Here is a 27,766-nt window from a genome sequence, read left to right as displayed (position 1 = left end):
ACAATTCAGAATGCATATTTCAGGATTGCAACATAGGTTTTCTGGGTATTCATTTTCAACATGTAAGGAGAAATAAAATATTTTCACTGCTTTATTTTTCAGTCTTTATATTTTCAAACCTAATGAATTATAGTAAAGAAGAATGAAGTAGTTTCTCAGATAGATATTTTTTTGTCCTGAACTTCCAAAATGGAAAATAAATGTAAGGGCTCATAGGTTAATTGATGTTGCATTACACATTTCTCTCTCGTTCTTATCCCAGACTTTATGCAGCATGGAAGAAGCCAACCAGACAAATGTCAGCTACTTCATCCTACTGGGATTCACTACCACTACAGAGCTTCAGATTCTTCTCTTTGTCCTATTCCTCATTGCATACTTAATGATCCTCATGGAGAATTTGATCATCATCACAGTCATTTGGGTCAATTATAATCTTCATAAACCAATGTACCTCTTTTTGTGTAACCTCTCCTTCCTTGAAATCTGGTACATCACAGTAATTGTTCCTAAAATGTTGGGAGATTTTCTATCACAAGACAAACGCATCTCCTTCCAAGGTTGTCTAACACAGCTATATTTTTTTGTTACCTTTGTTTGCAGTGAATATATTCTTCTAGCTGTGATGGCTTATGATCGGTACTTAGCTATATGCTATCCACTTCGTTACCCAGTCCTCATGAACAATAATTTCTGTGTTCAGCTTTCAGCAGGATGCTGGCTATGTGGTTTTGTCACCTCCATGATCAAACTTAGCTTTATTGGCCGGCTAAAATACTGTAGCACTTACAAGATCAATCATTATTTCTGTGATATTTCACCCCTCCTGAATGTTTCTTGCACCGATTCTTCCATAGCTGAACTGGTAGACTTCATCTTGGCTCTAATGGTTATCATGGTTCCCCTTTGTATGGTTGTTACATCATACATCTATATCATTTCAACAGTTCTGAAGATTCCTTCAGCTCAGGGAAGAAAGAAGGCGTTTTCAACATGCAGTTCTCACCTTACAGTGGTTATACTCTTTTACTCCACCACACTCTTCACCTATGCACGGCCCAAAGCTATGTATGCCTACAACTCCAACAAACTTGTGTCATTGCTCTACACTGTAATAGTTCCTCTTTTGAACCCTCTAATATATTGTCTCAGAAATAAAGAGATAAACTGTGCCTTGAGGAAGACATTTTTTCGCTAATACTTAGGCAAAGAAGTTGCTTAGTGTCACCGAATAAGTCTACAAATGTAAACAAAATTTCAGTAATCATACCCTTGTGGTTGTTCTAACTGAATTTAAAAGCATTTCCATTTTATTTGTTTGCTGAGAAATTATTTCATGTGCTAATTTTGTTTTGAGAGATTCACTGATATACTATTTTTTTATTTTATTTTTAGAAATCACAATGAATACCCATGCAATAGATACTGACATTTTTAAAATTGCAAAATATTCAGTATAACACTCTTCATTTTGGTCAACGATCAATGTGAAATATATGGAATTATATCCAATCAAGAATAATAATTGAAAGTATAAACACTGACACTTCAAGCTTTTGTGTTATCGTTGTAGATATTTAAATTCAGGTGTAGTAACTCTTTTGATTCCACAGAGTTATAAAATTTCAAATGAATAAATAAATAACAAACAATAAATAAATGAATAATAATGAATAACAAACACATGAATAACAAACAAATAAATAAACCAAATTAACATCATAAGAAAAATATATAAAATAATGTCTCCATTGTAATTTCATGTGGTTTAAGTATACTATCTGGATCCAGAGCAGGATTGATCTAGATATCAGACATTGTCCTCACTTATTCCTCTTTAAAATAAGCTATAAGATATTGTATCTTAAAAACCAGAAGAAATGAACAGACTTTGCAGTTAAGAAACTTGCCTCTCCATTAGGTGCCACAACTCTAGGGGATCTAATTAAAATGAGCAATTGCTACCTTTAAAGAGACAAAATTATTGTGGAAAGATATAATAATGCTTATTTAATGATTGTTGATGGAGATAAATGGACTGTGTTGCTTTGAGAAATTTTCATCCATTTCAGCAGAATTTTCTGGTTATTTTTATGCAATTATGAATAGAACATGTGCAATGCCTAAGATACAATTGTGCATCATATTCTTCAGTTACTGAATAAGGTGAAAGATAATTCCTGTTGATGTTTCATACCAAAAAAAACCTGTTATTGTAGATGTTATTTGTGTAATATTCTTATTCTGTTAATTAGTCAATAGATTTTGATGTACAAAGTTGACTTTTATTATTTTGAACTTTTTACCCTTGTGTTAAGAAACATAACATTAAAAAATGGCTTCATATGGAATATTAGTAGAAAATAGGATATTGTACCTTGAGACCTATTTTTGTTCCTTCATTTTTATTTAATGTGTGAAGAAACATATCCATTGACTCAATTATAGTCAGTGTAGAATTTTGTCCTAGAATGTAAATTTTCAGTCATCTGCATCATGTTAAAAAACCCCTGTTACAGACAGTTACATGTGCAAGCATAGATCAACAACAATAACAGTAGTTGGGAATATAAATCATTTATAAAAGAACAGTCATACATAAAAATAGCAGAACATTTATTTAGAATCTTTCACAAATAGAGTACACAATTCTGTCTGTGAAAGGTTATAAACTTGCAGATTTCAAGGAATCTTCAGTAGCCTAATAGTATCCAATCTACTTTGTTTTATTATCAAAACTATAAGTCATAAACCATGTTCATTTTTTTTCTGATGTTCTTTCTTCATTCAAAAAAAAATCTGTAAGAGTTTTCCAATCAGCAATAAATGTAGATATTATCTTTTTTTTCCAATTAAAAAAAAGTCACTTTGGCCAAATCAGCAAGTTCTACCGTTGTACCAACCATTCCTTCATAGAGGGCAATGCTGAATCTTTCACTCTTTGTGCATAAATAATCTCACCTCAAAACAAAGCTCCATGTTTTTTTCCAACTTTTTTTCTTTACTCACAAAACAAAAACTTTTGATTTCAATCGTATATTGATTTTTATTTATTTTTTAAACTATAGTATATATGTTTTTGAGGCCATAATTTTCTAGCTTTTTTAGATGTCAATCAAACATGTTTTCATAAAAATGCATTTATACAATTAAAAAAAATATCAGGTGGTATACACCAACAGTATATCATCTTCTATTGTTTCTTTAAGTTTATAATATAACATACATTTCAATCCTTATAGCCACATATAAGGATTTAATTGTTCCTGTTGTTCCTTCTGCCTATTATAACTGAAGTTTTTACCTTACTTTACCATTCATTATTTTACTTGCTCTTCTTTTACTTCCAATTTCAATAAAAGTTTATATATTTAATGACTCAGTCTTAAAATGTTTAAAACCATAAATTACTTTGTCTATTTTAAATATTTTCAAAAATTCTAAATGAGACAAATCTCCACCAGTTCATTGCTTTCTTTTGCCACAATCTTTCTACTTCTATTTGCACATGGAGTGGAGATAGTGCAGTGGTTAGAGTGCAGTACCACAGACTACTTCAGCTGATTGCTAGCTGTAGTTCAATCTCACTGGCTCAAGGTTGACTCAGTCTTCCGGAGATCACTTCCGGTTCCTGCTGGTGACGGACGTGTTGTCCGTGCTCGTCTCCTCGGTTGGCTCCGTAAGGAGCACAGGGGGCCTTAGAGGGGTCCCCTGCTGAAGGGTGGCTCGCTGAAACCCCCTGAAATCGGCAGCAGCCAGCGGGGGCGTTTTCAGCCTCGCCTAGGAGCCGGGGAGCAGAGGGGTGGTTTGGGACAGCTTCGGGCTGTCCGCCCTTTTGCCGAATGGGCTCCGGGAGGAAGGAGGTTATCCAAGGAAGAGCGGCTGAATGCTGGTGGTGGGGGAGCCACCCTGATCTCCTTAATCATCATTAAAGGATAAGCAGCAGACTACTGTAAGTTCATGTTCAATTTATTTGAAACTGAAGATTAGAGGGGGGTGTTTCTTCTCTTTACCCCCCCCCCCCTTGGATTAAGCAGCATTTGAACTATTTCTCTCTATATTGGAATGGAGAGAGAACAAAAGCTGACTTGTCACTTGAACTAACTATGTGAGAAAGATTGCTATCACAATTGCAAGAGATGATTGCTGAGCTGTCTTTTTCAAAAAAAACCTTATGGTAAACTCTGTTCTTCTCCCTGTGAAAGGAGGAGCTAAGATGGCTCCCTTCCGTCTTTGTTTTTGCACTTACAAATGAAGTCTGCCTTTTGAAACTACCTTCGAAAAAAAAACCCTCTGGTATTGTGTTATTACCATCTCTGAGGGAGAGCGGGACCTCTCCTGTTACATGGTCTACCTGGACTTTGATTATTTGATTATTTCCCCTTTCTGTTGTGGCTCGGTGTCTTGGAACGGTGAAGGAGAATTAACTCTTCGCTTTCTGATTTACCTGCCTCCTTGGACCGGCACAGCTGTGCAATCTGCCGATGCCATTTTCTTTGTAAAACACTTATATACATCTCTGAACTTAGACAAATGGGGCCTAAGAAACCACCAATGGGCAAGTCATTTTCGGCTCCTCCATCTGCCACCTCCAGTCCAAGCAGGAAGCAAATGAAAATTACCTCTTTGTTACAACAAGAAGGGTCTGGAGAGAGCCCGAAAGAGCTATCTGTTACCCAAATGTTTCAAGTAATTATGAGGGGTTAAAATGAGTTGAACAAAGAGGTGACAGATCTTAAAAATGAACTCAGAGGTGTTCAACATCATATTTCAGAAAACAAACAGAGAATTATGGTGTTGGGGGAGGGGATGGCTGGCTTAGGGGAGGAGGTTAAAGCAGTCTGGAAGGGAAATGTAGAATTAGAAAACTTCATGGCAAAAATAGAATTTGAAATAATGTCCTTTTTTCTCAGATTCCAGAACCTACCAGAGACAGAAAATGAAAATCTTAAGGATATTATGAGTACAATCTTAGCAGAATATATTAAGAGAGACAAAGAACAGTTGTGGAGGGATATGGACCTGGTTTATAGGATTAATTCAGCATATGCTAGAAGTCATAATGTTCCAAGGGAGGTACATGTTATATTTCTCAAGAGGACTACAAGGGATGAGGTGTTTGGGGCCCAAAGGGAGGGACCACTAAAATATAAAGATGAAGAAATCACCATTCTTAAGCAGATTCTGAAAAAGATAAGAGAAAGAAGGAGGAAGTATTTCTCCTTATCAAAGAAAGTATACAATAAAGGAGTTTGGTTTAGATGGTTATTGCCAGAGGGAATGTTGATCATTTGGGAGGGAAATAGGATTAGAATTAATACAGTGCAGGAGGCTGATGCCTTCATTAAAAAACATTTCTCTCTCTCCTAGAGGACGAACACAGGGAACATAGTGAAAAGGGTAGCAAGGTACAAGATATGAAGGGGGGGCTGTGGCTTCACCTGGGGACAGGGAGGAAGGAGCAATATCGAAAAGGCTCAGGTCACAAAAATAAAAATATTTGAAATATTTGTAATTGTTGATATATTAGAAAGTGACAAAGGAAAAATGATTGAACACATGGTTGATACAATGTAGAATAAGATTCTGTTTTTTGTTTCTTGTTTTTAATATTGTAAAAATTGTGAGATTTGGAGGGATTTCTACCACTAGCGTGGGAGCTGCCAAAACTTTCTATGCACCCCTTTACCTTTTCCCATAAATGTTTAAAAACCAATAAAATTCTTTTTTTAAAAAAGGTTGACTCAGTCTTCCATCCTTCCGAGGTGGGTAAAATGAGGAGCCAAATTGTTGGGGGCAATATGTTGACTGTAAACCACTTAGAGAGGGCTGTAAAAGCACTGGGAATTAGTATATAATTAGTATATTAAGTCTACGTGCTATTACTATTGCTGATCTTCGTATTTTATTGAATTTTACATTTTTTTCCTCTTCTTTCTCCAGCTACTACAACGTCCTCTATGCAGACTTCTTTTGTGCTTCTTCTTGACAATTATTAATCTGGAGTGTTGTGTGGCAGGTGTTTGCCTGTTAGAACTCTAATGTCCCATAGCAATTTAGCTTCCTCATTTTCTATTATTTTGTCTATTTTGAGACCCACCAATTCTTGCTTGTAGACCAGGGGTGTCAAACTCAATGCCATTGAGAGCCACATTAGGATTGTGTTTGACCTCGGGGTGTGTGTGTGGCCAGGGTGGGCATGACCAATTTGACATAATGCAGTCCTCAGCCATTGAAAATGGAGTCCGGAAGGTCCCTGCACAGCCCTCCCAAACTCTATTTTCATCTCACTGTGTACTGTACTGTATATTGTTGAAATGACAATAAAACCTACTTGACTTGACTTGACTTGATTTTCACTGTCAGAGGCACCATGGGCCAGTCATTTGCTGTTTCCAGGGCAGCACCATGGGTCAGATCTAAGCACCCTGCAGGATGGATTTGGCCCACAGACCTTGAGTTTGACACCCTTGTTGCAGAGTATTATGTCTAGACTGAAATATATTATTAAATGCTTAGTAAAATAAATACTTTTTATATTTTAACCAAGCTGCTTTTACAACATATTTGTGTGAAACATAAGAAGATCAGTGACGTGCAGTCAGGTGAGGCAAGTGAGGCACAGCCGCACCTCTCATCATGAAAAGAAAAAGAAAAAACATACGAGAGCTTGCTGTGAGGCTTTAGCGCGCTCAGCCTCTCAGGCGACAGCTGAGGCGAGACTGAGCTAGCTGCTGATGACTCTGCTTAACTGTTAAAAAAAGCCTCAAAAAAAGCGCCCTCTACTGTGAGGCAGGACTTTTTGAGGCTTTTTAAACAGTTAAGCAGAATCAGCAGCAGCTAGTTCAGCCTCGCCTCAGAGGATGAGCTCGCTAAAGCCTCACAACAAGCTCTCGTATGTTTTTTTTTCTTTTCACTCTCCTCTCCCAGTAGCCCCAAAAGCCGCTTCTTGACAAAGAAGCCTAAGCAAAGGAGGGCTGGGCGGAGGAAGAGGGAACTTTCCCATCGAATGACTCACTGCCCTAGACTCGAGGCGACCCTCTCTGCAGTCCCTCTGGTCTGCCCAGATGAGAGGGACTGCAGAGAGGGTCTCCGCAGTCTAGAGCAGTGAGTCATTCAATGGGAAAGTTCCCTCTTGGAAGGAATGACCCGGCTTGGCTCCTGCTTCGTCTCTCCTGCCTCGTCTCTCCTGCCTCTTCGCTTCTCCGTTCAGTCGTTGGGCAGCAGATCGAAAGCGGGAGCCAAGCCGGGTTATTCCTTCCAAGAAGCAACTTTCCCATTGAATGACTCGCTGTCCTAGACTCGAGGAGACCCTCTCTGCAGTCCCTCTCGTCTGGCCAGGATGCCAGTGAGAGTGTTGGGCTGGAGGAAGGAGGGATGCACACACTCTCTCTCTCAAATGGCAAATCCGAGCAGCCGCTGCTGGGAGCCCATCACACACGTTCGGGCAGTGGGGGGGGGGGGCTTTCTGAAGGCGTGCAAGCCTTCAGAAAGCTTCTGAAGGCATGCAGGAAGGCATGCAGGAAACCCCCCCCCCCATTGACCGAATGTATGTGACGGGCTCCCAGCAGCGACTACTCAGATTTGCCGTGTGTGTGTGTGTGTGTGTGTGTGTGTGTGTGAGAGAGAGAGAGAGAGAGAGAGAGAGAGAGAATCCCTCCTTCACTCCTTCACAGGAATGAAGAATCCCTCCTTCACTCCTTCACAGGAAGGAGGGATACACACACACACACACTCTCTCTCTCTCTCAAATGGCAAATCCAAGCAGCCGCTGTTGGGAGCCCATCACAAACGTTCAGGCAATGGGGGGGGGGGGCTTTCTTGCACACCTTCAGAAGCTTTCTTGGTTGGCTGGAAGGCAAAGGGAAAAAAAGTATTTTGTCATGCTGGGAAACGTCATGGCAAAAGAAGCAGCTGGTGAGGTTGCTGGGAGAGAGCCCAGGAGGAAAGGTGCATGCGCAGAGGAGAGGAGAGGAATCTAAGGCGAAAACAGCACGTGCCTCCCCCCGACGAGCTTCCTCGCCCCTCGCTGCTTTTCTCCGGTTGCTGTGTTTTGTTAGAAATCCCCCACCCCATAAATTGGTGCCTCGCCAGCCATAAATCTCACCGCACGTCACTGAAGAAGATCAATAACAGTAATGATAATAACAAAAATGAAACCAATAAGCAGTTGGGTCCAAATACAATAACCTATTTAAAGTAATACTAATCATGAATTCAAAAAGATTTTTCCAATTTCTTTACTGCAAAGAATGAGATTTTATTGTTTGAACATAATAGCATGGATACTTCAGGAAACATTTTGGAAGAATCAGTAGTTTTTTTGTGAGTCTGTTATTAAGAGTGCTAGTTTTGGAAAGTTAAAAACAGAAGCCATATTTAAAATTTTGCAAAATATATACATGATACAATACAATACAATACAAGGGCAGAGTTGGAAGGGACCTTGGAGGTCCTCTACTCCAACCCCCTGCCTAGGCAGGAAACCCTATACCATTTCAGACAAATGGATATCAAACATCTTCTTAAAGACTTCCAATGTTGGGGCATTCACAACTTCTGGAGGCAAGCTGTTCCACTGATTAATTGCTCTAACTGTCAAGAAGTTTCTCCTCAGTTCTAAGTTGTTTCTCTCCTTGAATAGTTTCCACCCATTGCTTCTTGTTCTACCCTCAGGTACCTTGGAAAATAGTTTGACTCCGTGAGATATTGGAACACTGCTATCATGTCTCCCCTAGTCCTTCTTTCCATTAAACTAGACATACCCAGTTCCTGCAACCATTCTTCATATGTTTTAGTCTCCAGTCCCCTAATCATCTTTGTTGCTCTTCTCTGCACTCTTTCTAGAGTCTCCACATGTTTTCTACATCGTGGCGACCAAAACTGAATGCAGTATTCCAAGTGTGGCCTTACCAAGGCATTATAAAGTGGTATTAACACTTCACGTGATCTTGATTCTATCCCTCTGTTGATGCAGCCTAGAACTTTGTTGGCTGCACACTGCTGGCTCATATTTAAATAGTTGTCCACTAGGACTTCAAGATCCCTCTCACAGTTACTACTATTGAGGAAGGTACTACCTATACTGAATCTGTGCATTTCATTTTTCTTGCCTAAATGTAGAACCTTACTCTTTTCACCATTGAATTTCATTTTATTAGATAATGCCCAATGTTCAGGTTTGTCAAGATCCTTCTGTATCTTTTTTTTTTGTAAAAAGTTTTATTGGTTTTAAAAACATTTATAGGGAAAAGGTAATAGGGTACATAGAAAATTTAGTAGCTCCCATGTTGGCAGTAGAAATCCCCCCAAATCTCACACGTTTACAATTTTAAAAATAACATGTAAAGGATAGCATAAACAGAATTCTTACTTTATGTCAACAACATGTTCAATCATCTCTTTCTTTGTCACTTTCTAGTATATCAACAATTGCAATAATATTTCAAATATTTTTATTTTTGTCACCTGAGCCTTTTCGATATTGCTTCCTCCTCTTGGCTCCCGGGTGGAGCCGTGCCCCCCCTCTATATCTTGTACATTGCTGCTTTTTCCCCCACCTCTGCTATCTTCGTCCTCTGGGAGGGAAAGATGTTTTTAATAAAGGCCTCTGCCTCGTCCACTGTCTTTATTCTAACTCAACTTCCCTCCCAGAAAATCAACATTCCTTCTGGCAATAACCATCTGAACCAAATTCCTTTATTATATAGTTTCTTTGATAAGGAAGCGTACTTCCTCCTTTTTTCTCTGATTTTTTTTGGAATTTGCTTTAGAATGGTAATTTCTTTGTCTTGGTATTTTAAAGGTCCCTCCCTTTGGGCCCCTAGTACCTCATCTCTCGTGGCCCTCCTGAAAAAATTAATGTGTACCTCTCTTGGAACATTATGAGTTCTGGCATATGCTGAATTAATTCTATAGACTAGGTCCATATCCCCCCACATCTGCTCTTTGTTTCTCTTAAGGTATTCTGCTAAAATTGTACTCATAATATCTTTAAGATCTTCATTTTCTGTCTCTGGTAGGTTCTGGGACCTGAGAAAAAAAGACATTCTTTCCAATTCAATTTTGGCCATAAAATTTTCTAGTTCTAAATTTCCCTTTCGGACCTCCTTAACCCTTTCTTCCATCCCAGCTGCACTTTCCTCAAGTAATACAATTCTCTGTTTATTCTCTGCTGTGTTATGTTGTAACCCTCTGAGTTCATTTTTGAGGTCTGCCACTTCCTTCCTCAGTTCGTTTTGACCTCTCATAATTTCCTGAAACATTTGGTTGACAGATAGTTCTTTTGAACTCTCTCCAGCAGCTTCTGTTTGAAGCAATGAAGTAATCTTCAGCTGCTGGGTACTTGGACTGGAAGCCGTTGAAGCCGGGGCTGAAAGTGACTTGCCCATTGGGGGTTTCTTAGGTCCCATTGTCTAAGTTCAGAGATGGTAAATCTTATGCAAAGAAAATGGCATTGCCAGGGCGCGCAGCCGGGCTGGTCCAGAGCAACAGGAAAATCCGGAAATAAAAAGTCAGTTCTCCTTCACTGTTCCAAGACACAGAGGTACAGCAAGAAGGGAAAAACCAAATAATTAAATCCAGAAGGTCCACGAAGCAGAAGAGGTCCGGAGTACCCTCAGGGGAGGTATTAAAAGATTTCAATTTCAATTTCAATTTATTTGTGCTTCTAGACCGCCCCCTCTCCCAGAAGGGACTCGGGGCGGTGTACAGTCCATAGAAAATATCACAAAAATACAATAAAAATTAAATATGTACAGTTTGGAGGAGGTTAAAATGCAATTAAAAGAACTGTACAAAGCTAAATAAATATAATTTTTTTAAAATCCCTAAAACAGACACAACAGATTAAAAAACCCTAAGATAACCAGATAATAATACATTTGCCAGGAGGGACAGTTGTAATTAAAAGGTATTAAAAGATGCCAGAAATCATTTCTATTTTCCCCAGGGTGGTTTAAAAAAGCAGACTTCATTTGTAAGTACAAAAACGAGAGCGGAGGGGAGCCATTTCGACTCCTCCTTTCCGCAGGGAGAAGAGCAAAAGTTTTAATTTTAAAAAAAACAGCTCAGCAAACTCTTGGAACTATGATTTTAGTCTTTCTCACATAGTTAATTCAAGTGGCAGGTCAGCCTTTGTTCTCTCTCCATTCCGGAGTGGAGAGAGAAAGTTTGAATGCCGCTTTGTCAGAGAGGGGGTTAGAAAAGAAAAACTCCCCCCTCCAATCTTCAGTTTAAAATAGATTGAACAAAAACTTACAATAGCCTTCTGCTTATCTGTTACCAATAATTGAAGAGATTAGGAAGGATCCTCCACAGCCAACATTTCAGCCATGTTTCTTTTGAATATCTTGTTTCCTCTGGAATCCATTAGGCAAAGAGGCAAGCATGCCCCCTTTCTGCTCCCCGGCTCCTGGGGCAAAGCTGGAAAAACCCCCACCAGCTGCCACCAAGTCTGGGGGGCTCCAGCAAGCCGCCCCTTTGGCAGAACTCCCCTCCAAGGTCTCCTGTGCTCCAAAAGGAGCCCACTGAGAAGACAAGCGGCAGATGAAATGTCCATCGCCTGCAGGGACCGGAAGTGATCTCGAGATCCTTCTGTATCTTTAGCCTATCTTCTGGAGTGTGTCTATTCCTGCCAGCTTGGTGTCATATGCAAATTTGATGAGTTTCCCATTTATTCCCTCATCCAAATCATTGATGAAGATGTTGAAGTGTACTGGGCCCAAAACAGAGCCTTGGGGTACTCCACTCATACCTCCCTCCATGTAGATGCAGTTCCATTGAGGACTACATGTTGAGTGTGGTTGGTCAGCCAGTTATGAATTCATCTGGTGGTGATGCTGTCCAACCCACATTCTTCTACTTTATCTAGTAGTAGGTTATGGTCTACCTTATCAAATGCCTTACTGAAGTCCAAGTAAACTATATCGACGGCATTCCTCTGGTCCACTAATTTTGTCACTTTGTCAAAGAATGCAATAAGATTAGTCTGGCATGATCTGTTTTCAACAAACCCATATTGGTTTTTTGCTATTACTTTGTTTGCTTCTAGGTGTTCGCTAATTCGTTGCTTGATTATCTTTTCCAGAATCTTTCCTAGTATTGAGGTCAGGCTGATAGGTCTGTAGTTTCCTGGATCTGTTTTTTTCCCTTTTTTGAAGATGGGAACCATATCAGCTCTTTTCCAGTCCTCTGGTAGTTCCCCGGTGCTCCAGGATCTCAGAAAGATATAGTTCAGTGGTTGTGAGATCTTGTCTGCCAGTTCCTTCAGAACCCTGGGGTGTAATGCATCCGGTCCTGGTGATTTGAACTCATCTAGGGTAGACAAGTGCTCACTTACCATTTTCTTCCCTATTTCAACTTGTGTTCCTAGTCTGATTTTTGTGGTGCTGTTTTTGATAGGTTGGACTGTTTTATCCCTTTGTGTAAAGACAGATGCAAAACATGAGTTAAATAGTTCTGCTTTCTCCCTGTTGCTTGTCACCTTCTTGCCACTTTCTCCCAGCAATGGAACAATTGTTTCCTTAACTCTTTTCTTGTTTTTAACATGTTGGAAGAAGCTTTTTTGGGGTTATTTTTTACTTTTGTGGCAAGCCTTTCTTCATTGTGAGCTTTAGCTCTCCTCACTTCATCTTTACATGCTCGGGCTATTTTCTGATATTCTACCTTAGTTATATCCCCCCTCCCCTTTCCACTTTTTGTACTTATCTTTTTTGTCTTTCAATTTGTCAGAGAGTTCTTTATGCAGCCATGCTGGTTTCTTTTGGGAGCTGTTATTTTTCTTCTTCATTTGTATTGTGCTAGACGGGGCTTTTGTAATCTCATCTTTCAAAATTTCCCAAGCTTCTTGAGTTGTTTTCCTCTTGAGGATTCTCATCTATGGAATTTTTCCCAAGCTCTCTCTAAGTTTATTGCAACTAGCTCTCTTAAATTCCAAGACTCTACATTTACTTTTACTTACTTTTACTTTATTTTAAATTTCTAGACCGCCCCCTCTCCCGAAAGGGACTCGGGGCAGTGTACAGTCAAATTAAAACACAAGGAATACATAAGAATAAGTACATAAATACACAGATACTTAAATATTTAAATGAGGAGGCTATAAAAACTGTATCTTAAAGTAAAGCAATTAAAAAACAGTATTTAAAATAACCCCTAAAAATACCCCAAAAAGTTAAAGTTAAAATAATGACCCTAGAAATTCCCAATTAAAAATATCTGCCAGGAGGTGAGATAAAACTATGAGTGGGCCAAGCCGGCTAGTCGAAACAGGTGAGTCTTTAGTTTTTGACGAAAGGAGCGGAAGTCGGTGGTGGTTATGATGTCGGGGGGGAGGTCATTCCAGAGGGTTGGGCCCATCACAGAGAAGGCTCTACTCCTAGGCGCCGCCCGTTGGCATTGCTTGGTGGACGGCACCAGGAGGAGTCCCTCCCTGTGAGAGCGAATTGGTCGCAGGGATGTGTGCGGTAGGATGCGATCCCGCAAGTAGCTAGGTCCTGTGCCATGGAGCGCTTTAAAGATGGTGATCAACACCTTGAAACGCACCCGAAAAACCACAGGCAGCCAGTGCAGCTCGCGCAGGAGAGGTGTTATGTGGGAGTACCTAGTACTCTCCGTGATGGCCTGCGCGGCTGCATTCTAGACTAGCTGTAGTCTTCGGGCGCGTCCCAAGGGAAGCCCCATGTAGAGGGCATTGCAGTAGTCCAGACGAGACGTCACCAGTGCATGAGTGACCGTGCGTAGGGCATCCCGGTCCAGTAAGGGGCGCAATTGGCGCACCAGGCGAACCTGGTGGAACGCCCCCCTTGCCACGGCTGCCACATGGTCATCCATCGACAGCCGGGCATCTAGGAGGATGCCCAAATTGCGCGCCTGTTCCACAGGGGGCAATTGCTCGCCCCCTATGGCCAGTGATGGTGTCAACTGGCTGAACCGAGGTGCCGGTAACCACAGCCACTCAGTCTTGGAGGGGTTGAGCTTGAGTCTGTTGTCCCCCATCCAGACCCTGATGGCTTCCAAACACTGGGACATCATTTCGACAGCCTCATTGGGGTGGTTTGGGGTGGAAATGTACAGCTGAGTATCATCAGCGTACAGATGATACTCAACCCCAAAAGCACGGATGATCTCCCACAGCGGCTTCACATATGCGTTGAACAGAAGGGGCGAGAGGACCGACCCCTGTGGCACCCCACAGGTGAGTGGCCTCAGGGTCAACCTCTGCCCCCCTGCCAACACACATTGTGTCCGGTCGGAGAGGTAGTAGCCGAACCATCGCAGAATGGTGCCTCCAACTCCCATCCCCTCCAGCCGGCGCAATAGGATACCATGGTCGATGGTATCAAAAGCCGCTGAAAGATCTAATAGGACCAGGATAGAGGAACAACCCCTATCTCTGGCCCTCCAGAGATCATCAACCAACGCGACCAAGGCCGTCTCCGTGCTGTGCCCGGGTCGGAAGCCGGACTGGCGTGGGTCTAGATATTCGGATTCTTCAAGGTGTCGCGGAAACTGCTGTGCCACCACATTCTCTACAACCTTCGCTAGAAAGGGAAGGTTGGAGACTGGACGATAATTAGCTAGCTCCATCGGGTCGAGGGAAGGCCTCTTGTGTAAGGGCCTCACCACCACCTCTTTCAAGGCGGTAGGTAAGGACCCCTCACCCAACGAGGCGTTCACCAGGCCCAGGAGCCAGCCTCGTGTCGCTTCCCAGAATGCCAGTACCAGCCAGGAAGGACACGGGTCCATTAAACATGTGGTGGGTCGCAGCCGTCCACGCAACCTGTCCAAATCCTCGGGGGCAACAAAATCAAACTCCTCCCAGAATGGTCTCACAAGACTCACTGTTGATGGCTCCTCTGGTCCACTGAAGGGGGCCCATCCCCTCCGGATCTGAGCGACTTTGTCCTGCAGATATTCCCCAAACTCCTCTGCTCTGCCCTGCAAGGGGGCTTCCCGCGTCCTCTGTGATAAGAGGGAGCGGGTTACCCGAAACAGGGCGGCAGGGCAGTTATCGGCGGACGCAATAAGAGCGGCACAGTGTCTACGTTTGGCCGCTCTTAATGCCACAAGGTAGGTCCGTGAATAGGCTCTTACCTGTGTTCGATCAGATTCGGAGCGTGAGGACCTCCACCTGCTCTCTAGGCGTCTCCTATGGTGCTTCATCACCCTCAGGTCCTCGGTAAACCAAGGAGCCCGGGTGGGTCATCGCCGCAGGAGAGGCCGCAAAGGCGCAACCCGGTCCAAGGCCCCAGCGGCTGCCCTATTCCAGGCGGCCACTAGGTCCTCCAACCGAGAGCGGGTCAGGGCTACAGGAAATGGCCCAAGCTCCATCTGGAACCTGTCCGGTTCCATCAGGCGCCTGGGGTGGTACCAACTTGGACAGTCTGGTTCCGCCTCCTCATGGTGGGGGGTAGCGCCAGGGAAGTCCAGCCGAAGAGATGAGTGATCTGACCATGACAGGGGAGTGATAACTAAATCCCCTATTCCCAGATCACTCGTCCACTGCTCAGATACAAAAACAAGGTCCAAAGTGTGGCCACCTTCGTGTGTGGGGCCCTGAATTAATTGGGTCAGGTCCATGGCTGCCATGGAAGCCATGAACTCCCGAGCTGCCTCGGATGCTTCCCCCGTCGACGGCAAGTTGAAATCCCCCATAACCACAAGTTTGGGGATCTCAACTGCCGTTTCTGAGATCAGCTCGTGGAGCTCGGGCAGGGCTGCTGATGTATAGCAAGGAGCCAAGTATACAATCAGCAGACCCCACTGCCTCCCTGGGCCCCATTTCACACCAAGGGACTCACACCCGGGTATCTGAGGTACAGTGAACTCCCTCGGCTCTAAACATTCCTGTATAACTACTGCCACCCCACCACCCTTACCCAGGGCCTGGGGCTGATGGAATGCACGGAAACCCGGTGGGCACATTTCCACGAGGGGCAAACCGCCCTCATGACCCAGCCAGGTCTCCGTTATCCCTGCAAGGTCCAGCTCCCCCTCTGAGATCAACTCACTAATGAGAGGGGCCTTGTTGGTCATGGACCTTGCATTGCAAAGCATCAGCCTGAGGCCCTGGCTCTGTAGTTCCTGACCACCTAGACTGCAGGGGTTGGTACAAACGACCAGGCGTATCCAGCAGCCATGGTCTCCCAACCGACCTTGTGATCTTCTCCTGTCCTCGCATCCCCCCTCCCCGCGACCGTTGTAATAAGGCAACCCTCTGTTGAAGTATCCTTTTCCCTCCCCCCCTCCACCACACTCACTTCCCTCCTGGACTCACCTGTTTGCCTGGCACTGGCCCCCCTCCTGGCCTGATTAACCGACCCTCCCACCCTGGAACCCCCCCTGGAACCCCCTAAAAAAGATAAAAAGCATTTTGTTAAAAATCCCCTTAGCTTCCATTTCCTCCACCTCTCGGGGTTCACAAACCCGTCATCAAGGCGGGCCCTTGCAAGAGCCAAGGGCCATGCCTGCGAGAGAGGGGACTCCCGCAGGCGAAGCAGGTCTGACCTCAAATAAATGTTGTTAAAAGACACGGTGGAGTCAAGGTGCTGCAGATGGAAAGTGGTCAGTCAGATTCACTTTGAAGCAGCCATTAGGATTAGCCAACAAATAATTTTCATTTAGATTTGTATAATTTATACGTAGATTATACTCAAGAGATCATATGTCTAATATTGGGCCTCAGGTGTAATGTGGTTGTTCATAAATGTGTTATATTTGAACCCAGAAAAGAAAAGAAAGATTGGCAGAATACATTTGCTTCATAGGCTTCATAGACATTACTTTAACATGAAGTAATCATGTTAACACAGAAAAACAACATTGCAAGTTTGTTCTATTTCCAGTTCTGAAATGTGAGTAAAAATACTGAAGCTGAAAATTTCTCTTAAGAAAGTGACAGGAGTTTCTAGATGAGTTCATTTAGTTCAGTAATTTAGTATCCAAAACATGTGCAAAAAGCTTTTTGTGCATTTCAAAAGCTTTTCATTCCAGATGCAGGACTGTAACATTGGAATTAATGTATTAATTGAATTTATATCCATGCTGTTTACATTGTAACTCAAATGTTTTACAACCAAAATGTATAAAACAGGAAAGACCTTTTCAATAAATTAAAAGATGAAATCAATAAGCTTAGCAGAAATTCAGCACAGGAATAAAATAACTAGCAAAATTAAATTCAATAGTTACTGAAACTAAGCAGCAGCAGCAGTAACAACAAGAACAAATCCTGCAAAGATATAGTGATGTTGCTTTTCTCTACAATAACAGACAGTTCAGGTCCTGCTTCACTAAATTAGCAGCAAAAGAAAATGTTAGGATGGCAATTGTGTGCATTTTTTTCTGCTAACTTCCCAGTTTTGATGACTATGACTTGATGACTAATTTTTTAGACAGCATTTGAGTATGACAGTGTTTGCTTCCATAACTGATTGCAGTTTTTCAAACTTCTGTTGAAGTAGCTACTGTAAAAGTGACTAAAATTAATTATAAAGCTAACTTGCAAAGCTAAAAGCATTACAACGGTGTGGCAAAATCAATTTATGCAAACAGAATAATAAAGAAATGATATAGGTAGAGGTGGTTTTGTGTGTAATTTATTAAACAAACAAATAACAGCAATGTCTGAGTATTTTACAAATATTGCAGCACTATATGAGTTAAATTAACAATATTTTAAAAGTTTATGTTTAAACTAGGAATAAAATTTGTATCATAAATTAAATAATTCAAGAACATTTGATCACATAAGTGGTTTAAAATGCCAAGCATAAAACATGCCATAACAAATCACAAGATTTTGGGGGTTTCCCCCCTTTTGGTTTGTGCAATATACAGTAATTTGCATGTATTCACATGAGATTTCTCTTTGACATTGCTCACACATATCAATGATCTTGTATACCAATAGCTAATACTAATTTCATTTTTTTCATCATTTCTTACTGTCAGCTGCATTGATAGTAGGAGTGAGGAAGGAAGGAAGGAAGGAAGGAAGGAAGGAAGGAAGGAAGGAAGGAAGGAAGGAAGGAAGGAAGGAAGGAAGGAAGGAATCCATAAGTAATTGCACCATTCCCTACATTCTGACAAATAAGATTTCTTGCTGTCACTAGAAACTGGAATTTATGTTCTATAGCTAGAGAGTAGGAAATGTTCCAATTCATGGCAATATGTGATATATAAATGTTTATAAAAGACTACAGAACTCTTATTTATACTGTTATTATTGTTACATTTACAACATGTGAAATCACAGCTTTTAGTTTTTTAGCTAGGTTGGATTTCATACACAACAAATTCTTCCCCCAAAACTTGGATATCATAATGTATCTATGTGGATTCAAGCAATGCACTTTTTTTTTAGTAATTCAGCAACGTAGCTTTTTGAAATTGAATTATAGTCAAACAATGAGGCAGATGTTTAGATTGGATTTAACATTTTTATCCACTTACTGAGTCCTTCCTAAGGACCTGGAATTGAGAGAAGTTGTTGTTTGATCGTGTTAAAGGTATTATTTCAAAAGGTAAGGTGTTACAAACAAAAACCTGAAACAGTTTACAACCTGTGATGTTACTTTTAATATTTTTAAAGTTTTGAACTTCAATACAGTACAAAATAAGTTTATTTCCTTTTAAATACTATATGTCTCTTTTAATTTTCTGGTGTAGTCATTTGTGATGACCATCCTAATAATACAGCTCTGATCCCTTGGTTATATCATTTTCCCATTTTTATTTAGAATTTCTAACATTGTCACAGTTATATTTTTGCTTTCTAAGAAAAAAAGGGTTAATTCTTTTTGCTTCACCATACTGGAAGCATTTTTTTTAGTATTTGACAAAAAAAATCCATTTATCTGTATAGCACTTTTAATGTCAAGTTTAATTTCAGATTTGTATCCATTCTTGCTCCATATCTTTATCAGGTTTCTGTACTGTTTAGCTCCAGAAGACTTTGAGTGGTTTGGATGCCACCAAAACATTAACAGGATATGCTCCTTTTTGATGGCTCTCTTCTCTTATCAGTTTTCAGATTCTTATATATTATGCTCTATGACAGTAATATTAGTATTAATTTATATGTATCTTTTTCAGGTTTCTGCTTGCAGAATTTCACAAACAGCTTTTATTTCACGTGCATGCTAACAATGACCTCTTCAGACTTTCACATGTGGTACAAAGGCAATTGTCTACTGAAACACCAATTTTTAACTTTCACAAAAATATCGGTAGATGACTGTTCATCTTGAGATGACCTCTAACAATAAATAAATTATGAAAAATCATACTGCAGTGACAGAATTTATATTATTTGGCTTTAACAATCAACCAAAGGTGCACATATCTCTCTTCTTTCTCTTTTTAGTAATATACATCATCACCCTAGTGGGGAACATGGGCCTCATCATAATTACAACTGTTGATGCCCAACTTCATAGCCCTATGTATTTCTTCCTTAAAAACCTGTCTTTTTTAGATATTTGCTACTCTTCCGTCATCACTCCTAAAGCTATGTTTAGTTTTATAACTGGAAATAAGACCATTTCCTATAGTGGTTGTGCAACTCAGATGTTCTTCTTTTCATTGTTTGGAACCACAGAGGCCTTTTTCTTGGCTGTAATGGCATATGACCGATTCATTGCCATCTGCAGTCCATTGCTGTATCATGTCATAATGTCAAAGAAAAGGTGTGCTTGCCTTCTATCCATCTCTTACTTTTTTGGCTGTATCAACTGCTGCCTACAGACTGGTTTTACTTTCAAACTGTCATTTTGTGACTCACTTGTAATTGACCACTTCTTTTGTGATGTCCCAGCTGTCATGAAGATCTCCTGCTCGGTCACTTTTATGAATGAACTTGTGCTACTTTCAGTGTGTGGCTTTATCATTGTGACCACAGCTATAGTAGTCCTAGTATCCTATGTTTGTATTATTAGTACTATAATAAATATGCCATCTGTCAAAGGAAAACAGAAAGCTTTCTCAACTTGTACATCCCATTTGATGGCAGTCAGCTTATTTTTTGGGACAGTTTTTTTTATGTATGCACAACCTGGGGCTTTGTCTTCTCCCAATCAAGGAAAAGTTGTATCACTATTTTATACAGTTGTAATCCCAATGTTAAACCCCATAATCTACAGCTTAAGAAACAGAGAGGTTAAAGAAGCTCTGACCCGACAATTAAGGAAAATTGATATCTAGCTTCTTATGTATCTTTGCTAACTACTGACATTTGAATTGCTACTGAAGTTTATGTCTATATGTATGGCACTATTTCATTTCATTTATTAGATGCTGTATTTTCTGAAATAATTATTACACAGGAACACACATACACCTCAAACATGTATTTTAATAAAACTTAATTCTGAGTTTGATTCAAAAGAAGTAAATCTGGTAGACTTCAAAGGTTGTTTTCAGTTTGTGTGGATTGGGAGTGAGAAGTATGACCTGGAATCCCTGCTTTGCATATTATTCAGGGTTCAATGCTTTCTATACTCCTGTTTAACATGAAGCTACATTTGTTACCACTGAATGAAATATTATTAGTATGCTGATACTTGGTTGTGCTTAGAGAAGCACATATAACCATGGTGAGTTAAGTGATACTATATCTGCCCTTTCTTTGTACCTGGAGTTTGCTTGGGTCTGAATGGGGAGAAATATGATGAAACTGAACCTTGGCAAAAAGAGTAGCTCGGGATTAGGGACTCTTTGGTTTTTAAAGAATTGCTATATTTGGTCATGTATGGGATCACACTGCCCCAGAACTGCCTGGTGATTTGGTGATTCTCCTGGGCTCACAACTCCTGCTTAAGGAACAACTGGCAGTCATGGCCAGGAGGGCCTTCACACAAATTTGAGTTGTGTACCATTTACAGTCATTCCAGATTCCTACAGTTGGTCAACTGGTTGGCTTGAAGGCACATTTTGCCACCATGGGGGTAGGGGATTTGTGGGCTTTTGTATTATGAATTTTTAATTTTCTAAACTTCTCCAATTCATTGAGTTTGGAAGCCATATAAATTTGCTTAATTAATAAATAAAACAAATGCCTAATAAATACTTGTGGAAAGGTATAGAAAGCACTGGAGTATAAAAGAGACATATTCTGGGAAGGGGAAGAATAAAAATTAGAAGATTAACCTGACTGGATAGGAAGATTAAAAGAAAAAAAATGTAAAGGAATGGACTAAAGAAACAAACAAATAAAAGGAGCATTGTATATAAGAATGAAGTAAAAGTGAGAAAGAACAAAGCTTTTTTCCTGTAAATTCTTCCCAGCTAGAATTTCATTTGCTCACAAGGAAAATTGAGTGTTTTGGGAGGACCAAAGAAACTATATTTGTGGCACAGAGAGAGAAGCTAAAAAGACAATAGCAATAGCACTTAGACTTCTATACCATTTCACAGTGCTGTATAGCCCTCTCTAAGCAGTTTACAGAGTCAGCATATTGCCCCTAATAATCTGGTCATTTTACTGACCTCAGAAGGATAGAAAACTTAGTCAATCTTGAACCGGTGCTGGCTCTCGTAGCAGAATTAGACTGCAATACTGCATTCTAACCACTGCACAACCATGGCTCTAAAATTTTCACCATCAAGAAAATTACCCACTGAATTAACAGTTTTGCAGCAGCAGAATTAATAATATTACATTAAGGCATGGGGTTTACAACCCTGAGTATCTTTTAAATACTTTTAAAAATATAATCTAAAAGGATCAGAAAACAATCATGCTGCTGTGACTATTCTTGATATTGTTGCAAAAATTGAGTGAAATAAGCCCAGCATGTTTTGAGGTGAAATTTCTGAAACTTAGCAAGGCATTGATTGATGGATGGATGGATGGATTGATTCATTCATGTCATCAAGTCAATGCTGATTGTCTGCAACCCCAATAGACCTTTTCCAAGATTATCTATCTCCAAATTTACCTTTGGATCTCATAATGCAGGGGTGTCCAAACTTGGGAACTTTAAGACTTGTGGACTTCAACTCCCAGAATTCCCCAGCCAGCACTGGCTGGGGAATTCTGGGAGTTGAAGTCCACAAGTCTTAAAGTTCCCAAGTTTGGACACCCCTGTCATAATGATATATCCAATGCCACTGTAATTGAGACCACTCACCTTTGAGTGTGAATGTTCTCTTCTCTTTCCACTCCCAGCATTATAGACATTTCAAGAGAGCTAGATTTTCTTATAATTAATCTAAAATATGAGTACTTGTAGCTTTTATTTTAAATGCATTATTGTTCCTCTGAGAATAAATTTCAAATTTATTTTCAAAGGGGTTTGCTATAGGTCAGACTAAGAAAGAAATATGGGTGTTTTAGGATTTTTGGGAGGTATAATATATAGCATAGAATAATAGAGATTGAAGAGACCTTGGAAGTCTTCTAGTCCAATCCCTTGCTCAAGTAGAAGATTCTATACTATTTTGAACAAATGGTTGTCAAATCTCTTTTTGAAAGCTTCCTGTAATGGATCAAGATTAACTGATGGACTCACTGACCATTCACTGACTAACTGACTCACTGCTTTCAAGTCAGAGCTGGCTTTTTACAGTCATATAAAGTTTTTCTAAGATTATCAATTCCCAGTTTGACTCTTCAGGTCTTCCAGTGATATATCCATAACAACTATAATATTTGCTTTCTAATGCTTTCTTTGTTCTGGAATTTAGTAGACTTAACAAAAAGAGACAACAATTACATTTTCTTTAATGCTTATAAAAAGATATTGGACATCTTTTCACAATTATGATAGCAGCTAGACATACCCATTTGAAATTGCACATCATGCACTACAAATAGTTTTTTTAGATAGCTGGTAGACAATGAATGCAATAACACCTTGGAGAATAAACTATTCCCCTGCTATATAATATTTATATGATAAATCCTTGGTAAATATATGATAGGGCTGGATTTGCAGTTTGCCTTATCCACATGTTGTGGTAAGTTGATCTCATTTTTATCGTTCTACCTAAGCATATCCTTCTCTGTGTTGTTGTAATTGTAGCATATGTGCTGCCAAAGAAAGCACCATATAAGTATCTGGCCTGTTGGTTTATATGTTGTACTGGACTCTGATTAATTTCCAACCACAAACAAATTTTCTCTTGTTTCTGTAGCATGAGAGCAAAGTAGCCCTTGAATATAATGTAAAAATAGGAAAATTGATCTAAAAAAAAATAACAGCATTAAAATTGATTTAGGGTGACTTAAGAATAGTGATATTTTAAGAACTTAAAAGTCATTCTTTCAACAATTTATGGTACATATGTGTCTAAATAAACCATTATAATTTAATATCTTGTTTTCAACTTTAAAATCTATAATAATGATAATAACAATAACAATGATAATAGGAAGAAAACAATTGTTGTACTAATAGTAATAGGAAACATTAAAGTAATATCTAAAGTATTGCCTAGATACATGGAAATTTTGAACTTATTAGACTTGAATATTCTATCTTTGCAAAAAACCACCTTACTTGGAACTGCCTATATATTCAGACATTACCTTAACAGCTCTTAGGTCCTTGGTTAGAACTTGAAATGTTAAGTTTTTACCAGTCCCAAACTCTGAATCAAATTGAAGATTAAATCTTAAATAATAATAGTAGCAGTTGTTCTAGTAAACTGGCAGTTGTGACTTCGTTTTATACATAATCATAATAATGATAACAATACAATAATAAATATAATAGTTTTTATTATGGTGAATGATCAACATCAAATTTCGATGACAAAATAGATAGGTGATTGTTGTCATCTTCTTAACAGTCAACATCATTTCTGTCAGAGCTGCAGTTATTTTCAGCCTCTTGGATGTTTTGATTTTTAGAAACAGTATTAAAACCCTTAATTTTATTTTGCTGTTAGACATTATAGTTTGTGTCTGTGTTCACAGGCAGCAGAATTACTGTTTTTATCAATATTTAATGAGGTTGTCTTGGCATCTGTGCAGAAAGGTTATTTAAAAAATAATAAGTAAATTGAAATGGAATGGAATGGAATGGAGTGGAGTGGAGTGGAGGGGAGGGGAGGGGAGTAGAGCAGAGCAGAGCAGAGCAGAGCAGAGCAGAATAGAATAAATTGGCCAAGTGTGATTGGACATACAAGGAATTTTCTCTGGTGCATAAGCTTTCAGTGTACATGCAAACAACAAATAGTAATCATATAATGTAACCAACAGGAGAAGGTAGTAGAAAAGATGAGAAGAATAATGGTAATACAGCCACTATAAACAATATTTTAAAATACACAATATTCTAAAAGAAAGAAGGACATGGTTAAAATTTGGATGAAATGCCATATTTTTATAGATTTTTTTTTGGGGGGGGGTTGTTGTTTGTTTTAAATAAGCTAGTATTGAATTAATGGGTCAGGGAAAGGATATTAAGCATATATAATTGCATTTAAAGAGATTTTTCATAATAGACATTGCAGTGAAATAATAATAAAAAAAAACATAAGGTGACTTTACCAGCCAAATGAGAACTTGACAATATACGTATATTTAAGAAGTGAGGTAGTTTCAAACAATAAATGTTAGGAAAAGGATGGGTATATATTTATGTTTAAGTAAATAATGTAAGGGCAATTAACTTAAAATGCAATCTCTTTGAATGTCCCATGCCAAAATGAGCATTTATAGAAATTCACATTGATTCTGAATTTAACTCTTTTTTTTAGGTGCTTTTCATGTATCAATTTGAGTCCATGTATTTTTTGCTAATACCTCTGGAAAATTGTAAGCATGGTATGTTTGTTATGTGTCTTTTTATTTTAGGTATACATCATGGAGAATTGTAGCATAGTTATTGAGTTCATCCTGGTGGGTTTCAGAGACGAACCGAAGTTGGAAATAACATTTTTTATTATTTTTTTGGTATTATACATCATCACTCTGATTGGAAATGGTGGTATGATCACAATCATAAATGTTGATCCTCAGCTTCAAACACCAATGTATTACTTCATCAGGAATCTATCCTTCCTGGACCTCTGTTACTCTTCTGCCATTGCTCCAAAAGCTCTAGGAAATTTCCTTGAGAAGAAAAATATCATTTCATATGAGGGCTGTGTGGCCCAGTTGATGTTCTTCACCATCTTTGTTACCACAGAAGGTTTTCTTTTAGCTGTCATGGCCTATGACCGCTTCATTGCCATTTGCTATCCTCTCCTTTATCCATTAAAGATGTCAAAGACTTCTTGTTATCGTTTGGTGGCATCTTCTTACATATGTGGTTGTGCCAATGGTGTGATACAGACTACTGTTTCTTTCCATCTCAGGTTTTGCAATCATAGCAAGATCAACCATTTCTTCTGTGATGTCCCTGCTGTCATGAATGCTGCTATGACAAATACATACATCAATAAAGCTGTGATGTTCTCTCTCTGCAATGTTATCATTGCCATTACTACAGGAGTGATATTCATATGCTTATATACTTTCTACCATCCTCAAGATGTGTTCAGCAGATGGCAGGCAAAAAGCTTTTTCTACCTGTGCATCTCACATAACAGCTGTAATCATCTTTTATGGAACTGTTTTCTTCATTTATGCTCAACCAGCATCCATATCTTCCCCTTTTCAGAGTAAAATTGTGTCTGTATTCTACACTTTAGTTATCCCAATGTTGAATCCCCTCATCTATAGTCTCAGAAATAAAGATGTCAAAAAAGCTCTGAGAAGGACTTTAGGGAGAATAAGTTTTGTTTTCATGAATTGATGTAAACTGATCAAGCTCTCCAGCTTTGAAACTCTCTTGCTTTACTTTGTATGTGACTTTTGGGAAGAGAAATTAAGAACATTGTCTGTTTTGATAGAATATATAAAAGTAACTTTTCAACAATTGTTCAAGTGTTCTCTGCATATCAATGAGATAGTAAAAGCTGTATTAGTTATTTGGACATTGAAAATTGTCTTTGGTTTCTCCAGACATGTGGTATCTGTTTCTTTTTTCTCATATTTTAATTAAAAGGAAGTATTGTTTTCCCCTGTGGATTGCTTTAGAAAATAACTATTATTTTGTACATATTTTTCTTGTTCATTGTGTTTGCAAAGAAATATTTGTTCTATAATCAAACAGGAATTTCTCTCTGGAATTGTAATAAATATAACATGGTTCAGAATGTCAAATTCAAGACCACATTTTGCATTCTGTAATAGTAAATTAGAGTATGCTTATTTCTTGGTAATCATTGTGCTATAAAGCAAGTTCTAGAGCACATAGAATCACATCTTTATGAGATTTTTCCTTTTCCCTTAATTTAGTGATTCAACATTGTCACCCAGATCATGACTAATGTGATTTTAATCAACTCCTCTACACACATTCTGCAGAAACATAATGTTTATATATAGTCATCAGAATGGGTAGTCCAATTCTACATGATAGTCTTTAGCTGTTTGTCTCTCAGGCTCTTTCACCTGGACATGTCCTGCTTAACAGACTCCTCTTCTTTGAATTCCTGACATAACTGGCACATTACCATTTGGTCTTTTAAAGTGACACTATGAAAGAAAATTAGGTGTAGTGGCTTGTATTACTTTCATGTAGATAGATGATAGATGCTAAATGATAGATAGATAGATAGATAGATAGATAGATAGATAGATAGATAGATAGATAGATAGATAGATAGATATTGGCTAGAAAAATAGATAGATAGATAGATAGATAGATAGATAGATAGATAGATAGATAGATAGATAGATAGATAGATAGGCAGGCAGGCAGGCAGGCAGGCAGGCAGGCAGGCAGGCAGGCAGGCAGGCAGGCAGGCAGGCAGGCAGGCAGGCAGGCAGGCAGGCAGGCAGACTATGTGCCATCAAATGTGTGATAACTTTTAGTGGTCACATAGAGTTTCATTATCTCTCTATGATGTGGTCCTTAAAATCCTCCAATGATGCACCTTTTCTTATGGTAACATACTCCACCAGCTTTTTTCTCATTATCCTCTTCTTTTTCCTTCTAATGATAGTTAGATATTTATATTTACATTTGAAAGCACATAATTATTAATAATAATAAATAATTATAATAAGGTATATGTTAGCCTTTAAAATAATCTCAAACAATGTATCTCAGCATAATAAAATGTCCTTAAAAAATCTATATACATATAAACTCCAGGATCCATCTACTGCTTTATTTAGTTATTGGCTAGAAAAAATGTTGTAAGAGTCTTTAATCTATATTTTATGCACATGACAGGATTCTTTATTCAATATATGCTTTAATTTCCTAATGCTGAATAAATCCCTATATAATTTACTCTAGCAACATGTTCAATATTTTTTTTTAAATGTTATGCAAAAAAATGTAAGAAACATGTATCTGGCATTCAACCAGTAAGACAAGATTTTTAAAAAACCCATCCTTTTACCATTCTTTCTGACAACTGAACTTAAAAGAGAATCTGAATCTGGCAGAATTTTTAAAATTCTATTCTTTTTCCTAAAAAATCCATGTTTCACCATTCCATTTGAGAACTTCAGATTAAAAAGAGGTACCTCAATTAAAAAAGAGAGACATTCTATTTTTCCTCTTATATCCTCTTCCAAAGCACACTGTGTAAAAATCATTAGCAAAATAATATTAAATAAATAAATAATAAGTCTTGTGGGACTTTTGAATGCAGATGAATCATCCTTTGTAACACAACATGCCAGATATCACAGTTGATGAGGGCTGAAGCATACAGTTTATTGATATCACTGTACCAGGAGACACCAGAGTTGAAA

The 27,766-nt window shown here is 39.0% G+C and overlaps 1 protein-coding gene across 1 annotated transcript; it reads left to right on the top strand.

Annotated features, from left to right (window-relative positions):
• Positions 1 to 274: 274 nt before the first annotated feature.
• On the top strand, positions 275 to 25,748 carry LOC309401509 (uncharacterized protein; the record flags this gene model as incomplete). The annotated part of the gene is given in 4 exon segments (XM_081970570.1): positions 275 to 1,193; positions 24,709 to 24,719; positions 24,806 to 25,452; positions 25,454 to 25,748. Coding segments are annotated over 4 exon segments (1,872 nt in total).
• Positions 25,749 to 27,766: the final 2,018 nt, after the last annotated feature.

This window comes from Natrix helvetica (genome assembly GCF_964273705.1).
Source record: "Natrix helvetica genome assembly, chromosome: Z".
In the NCBI taxonomy this organism is placed as follows: Eukaryota; Metazoa; Chordata; class Lepidosauria; order Squamata; family Natricidae; genus Natrix; species Natrix helvetica.
Note: the sequence above shows the minus strand (reverse complement) of the source record. Positions and strands in the feature narration are given on the sequence as shown.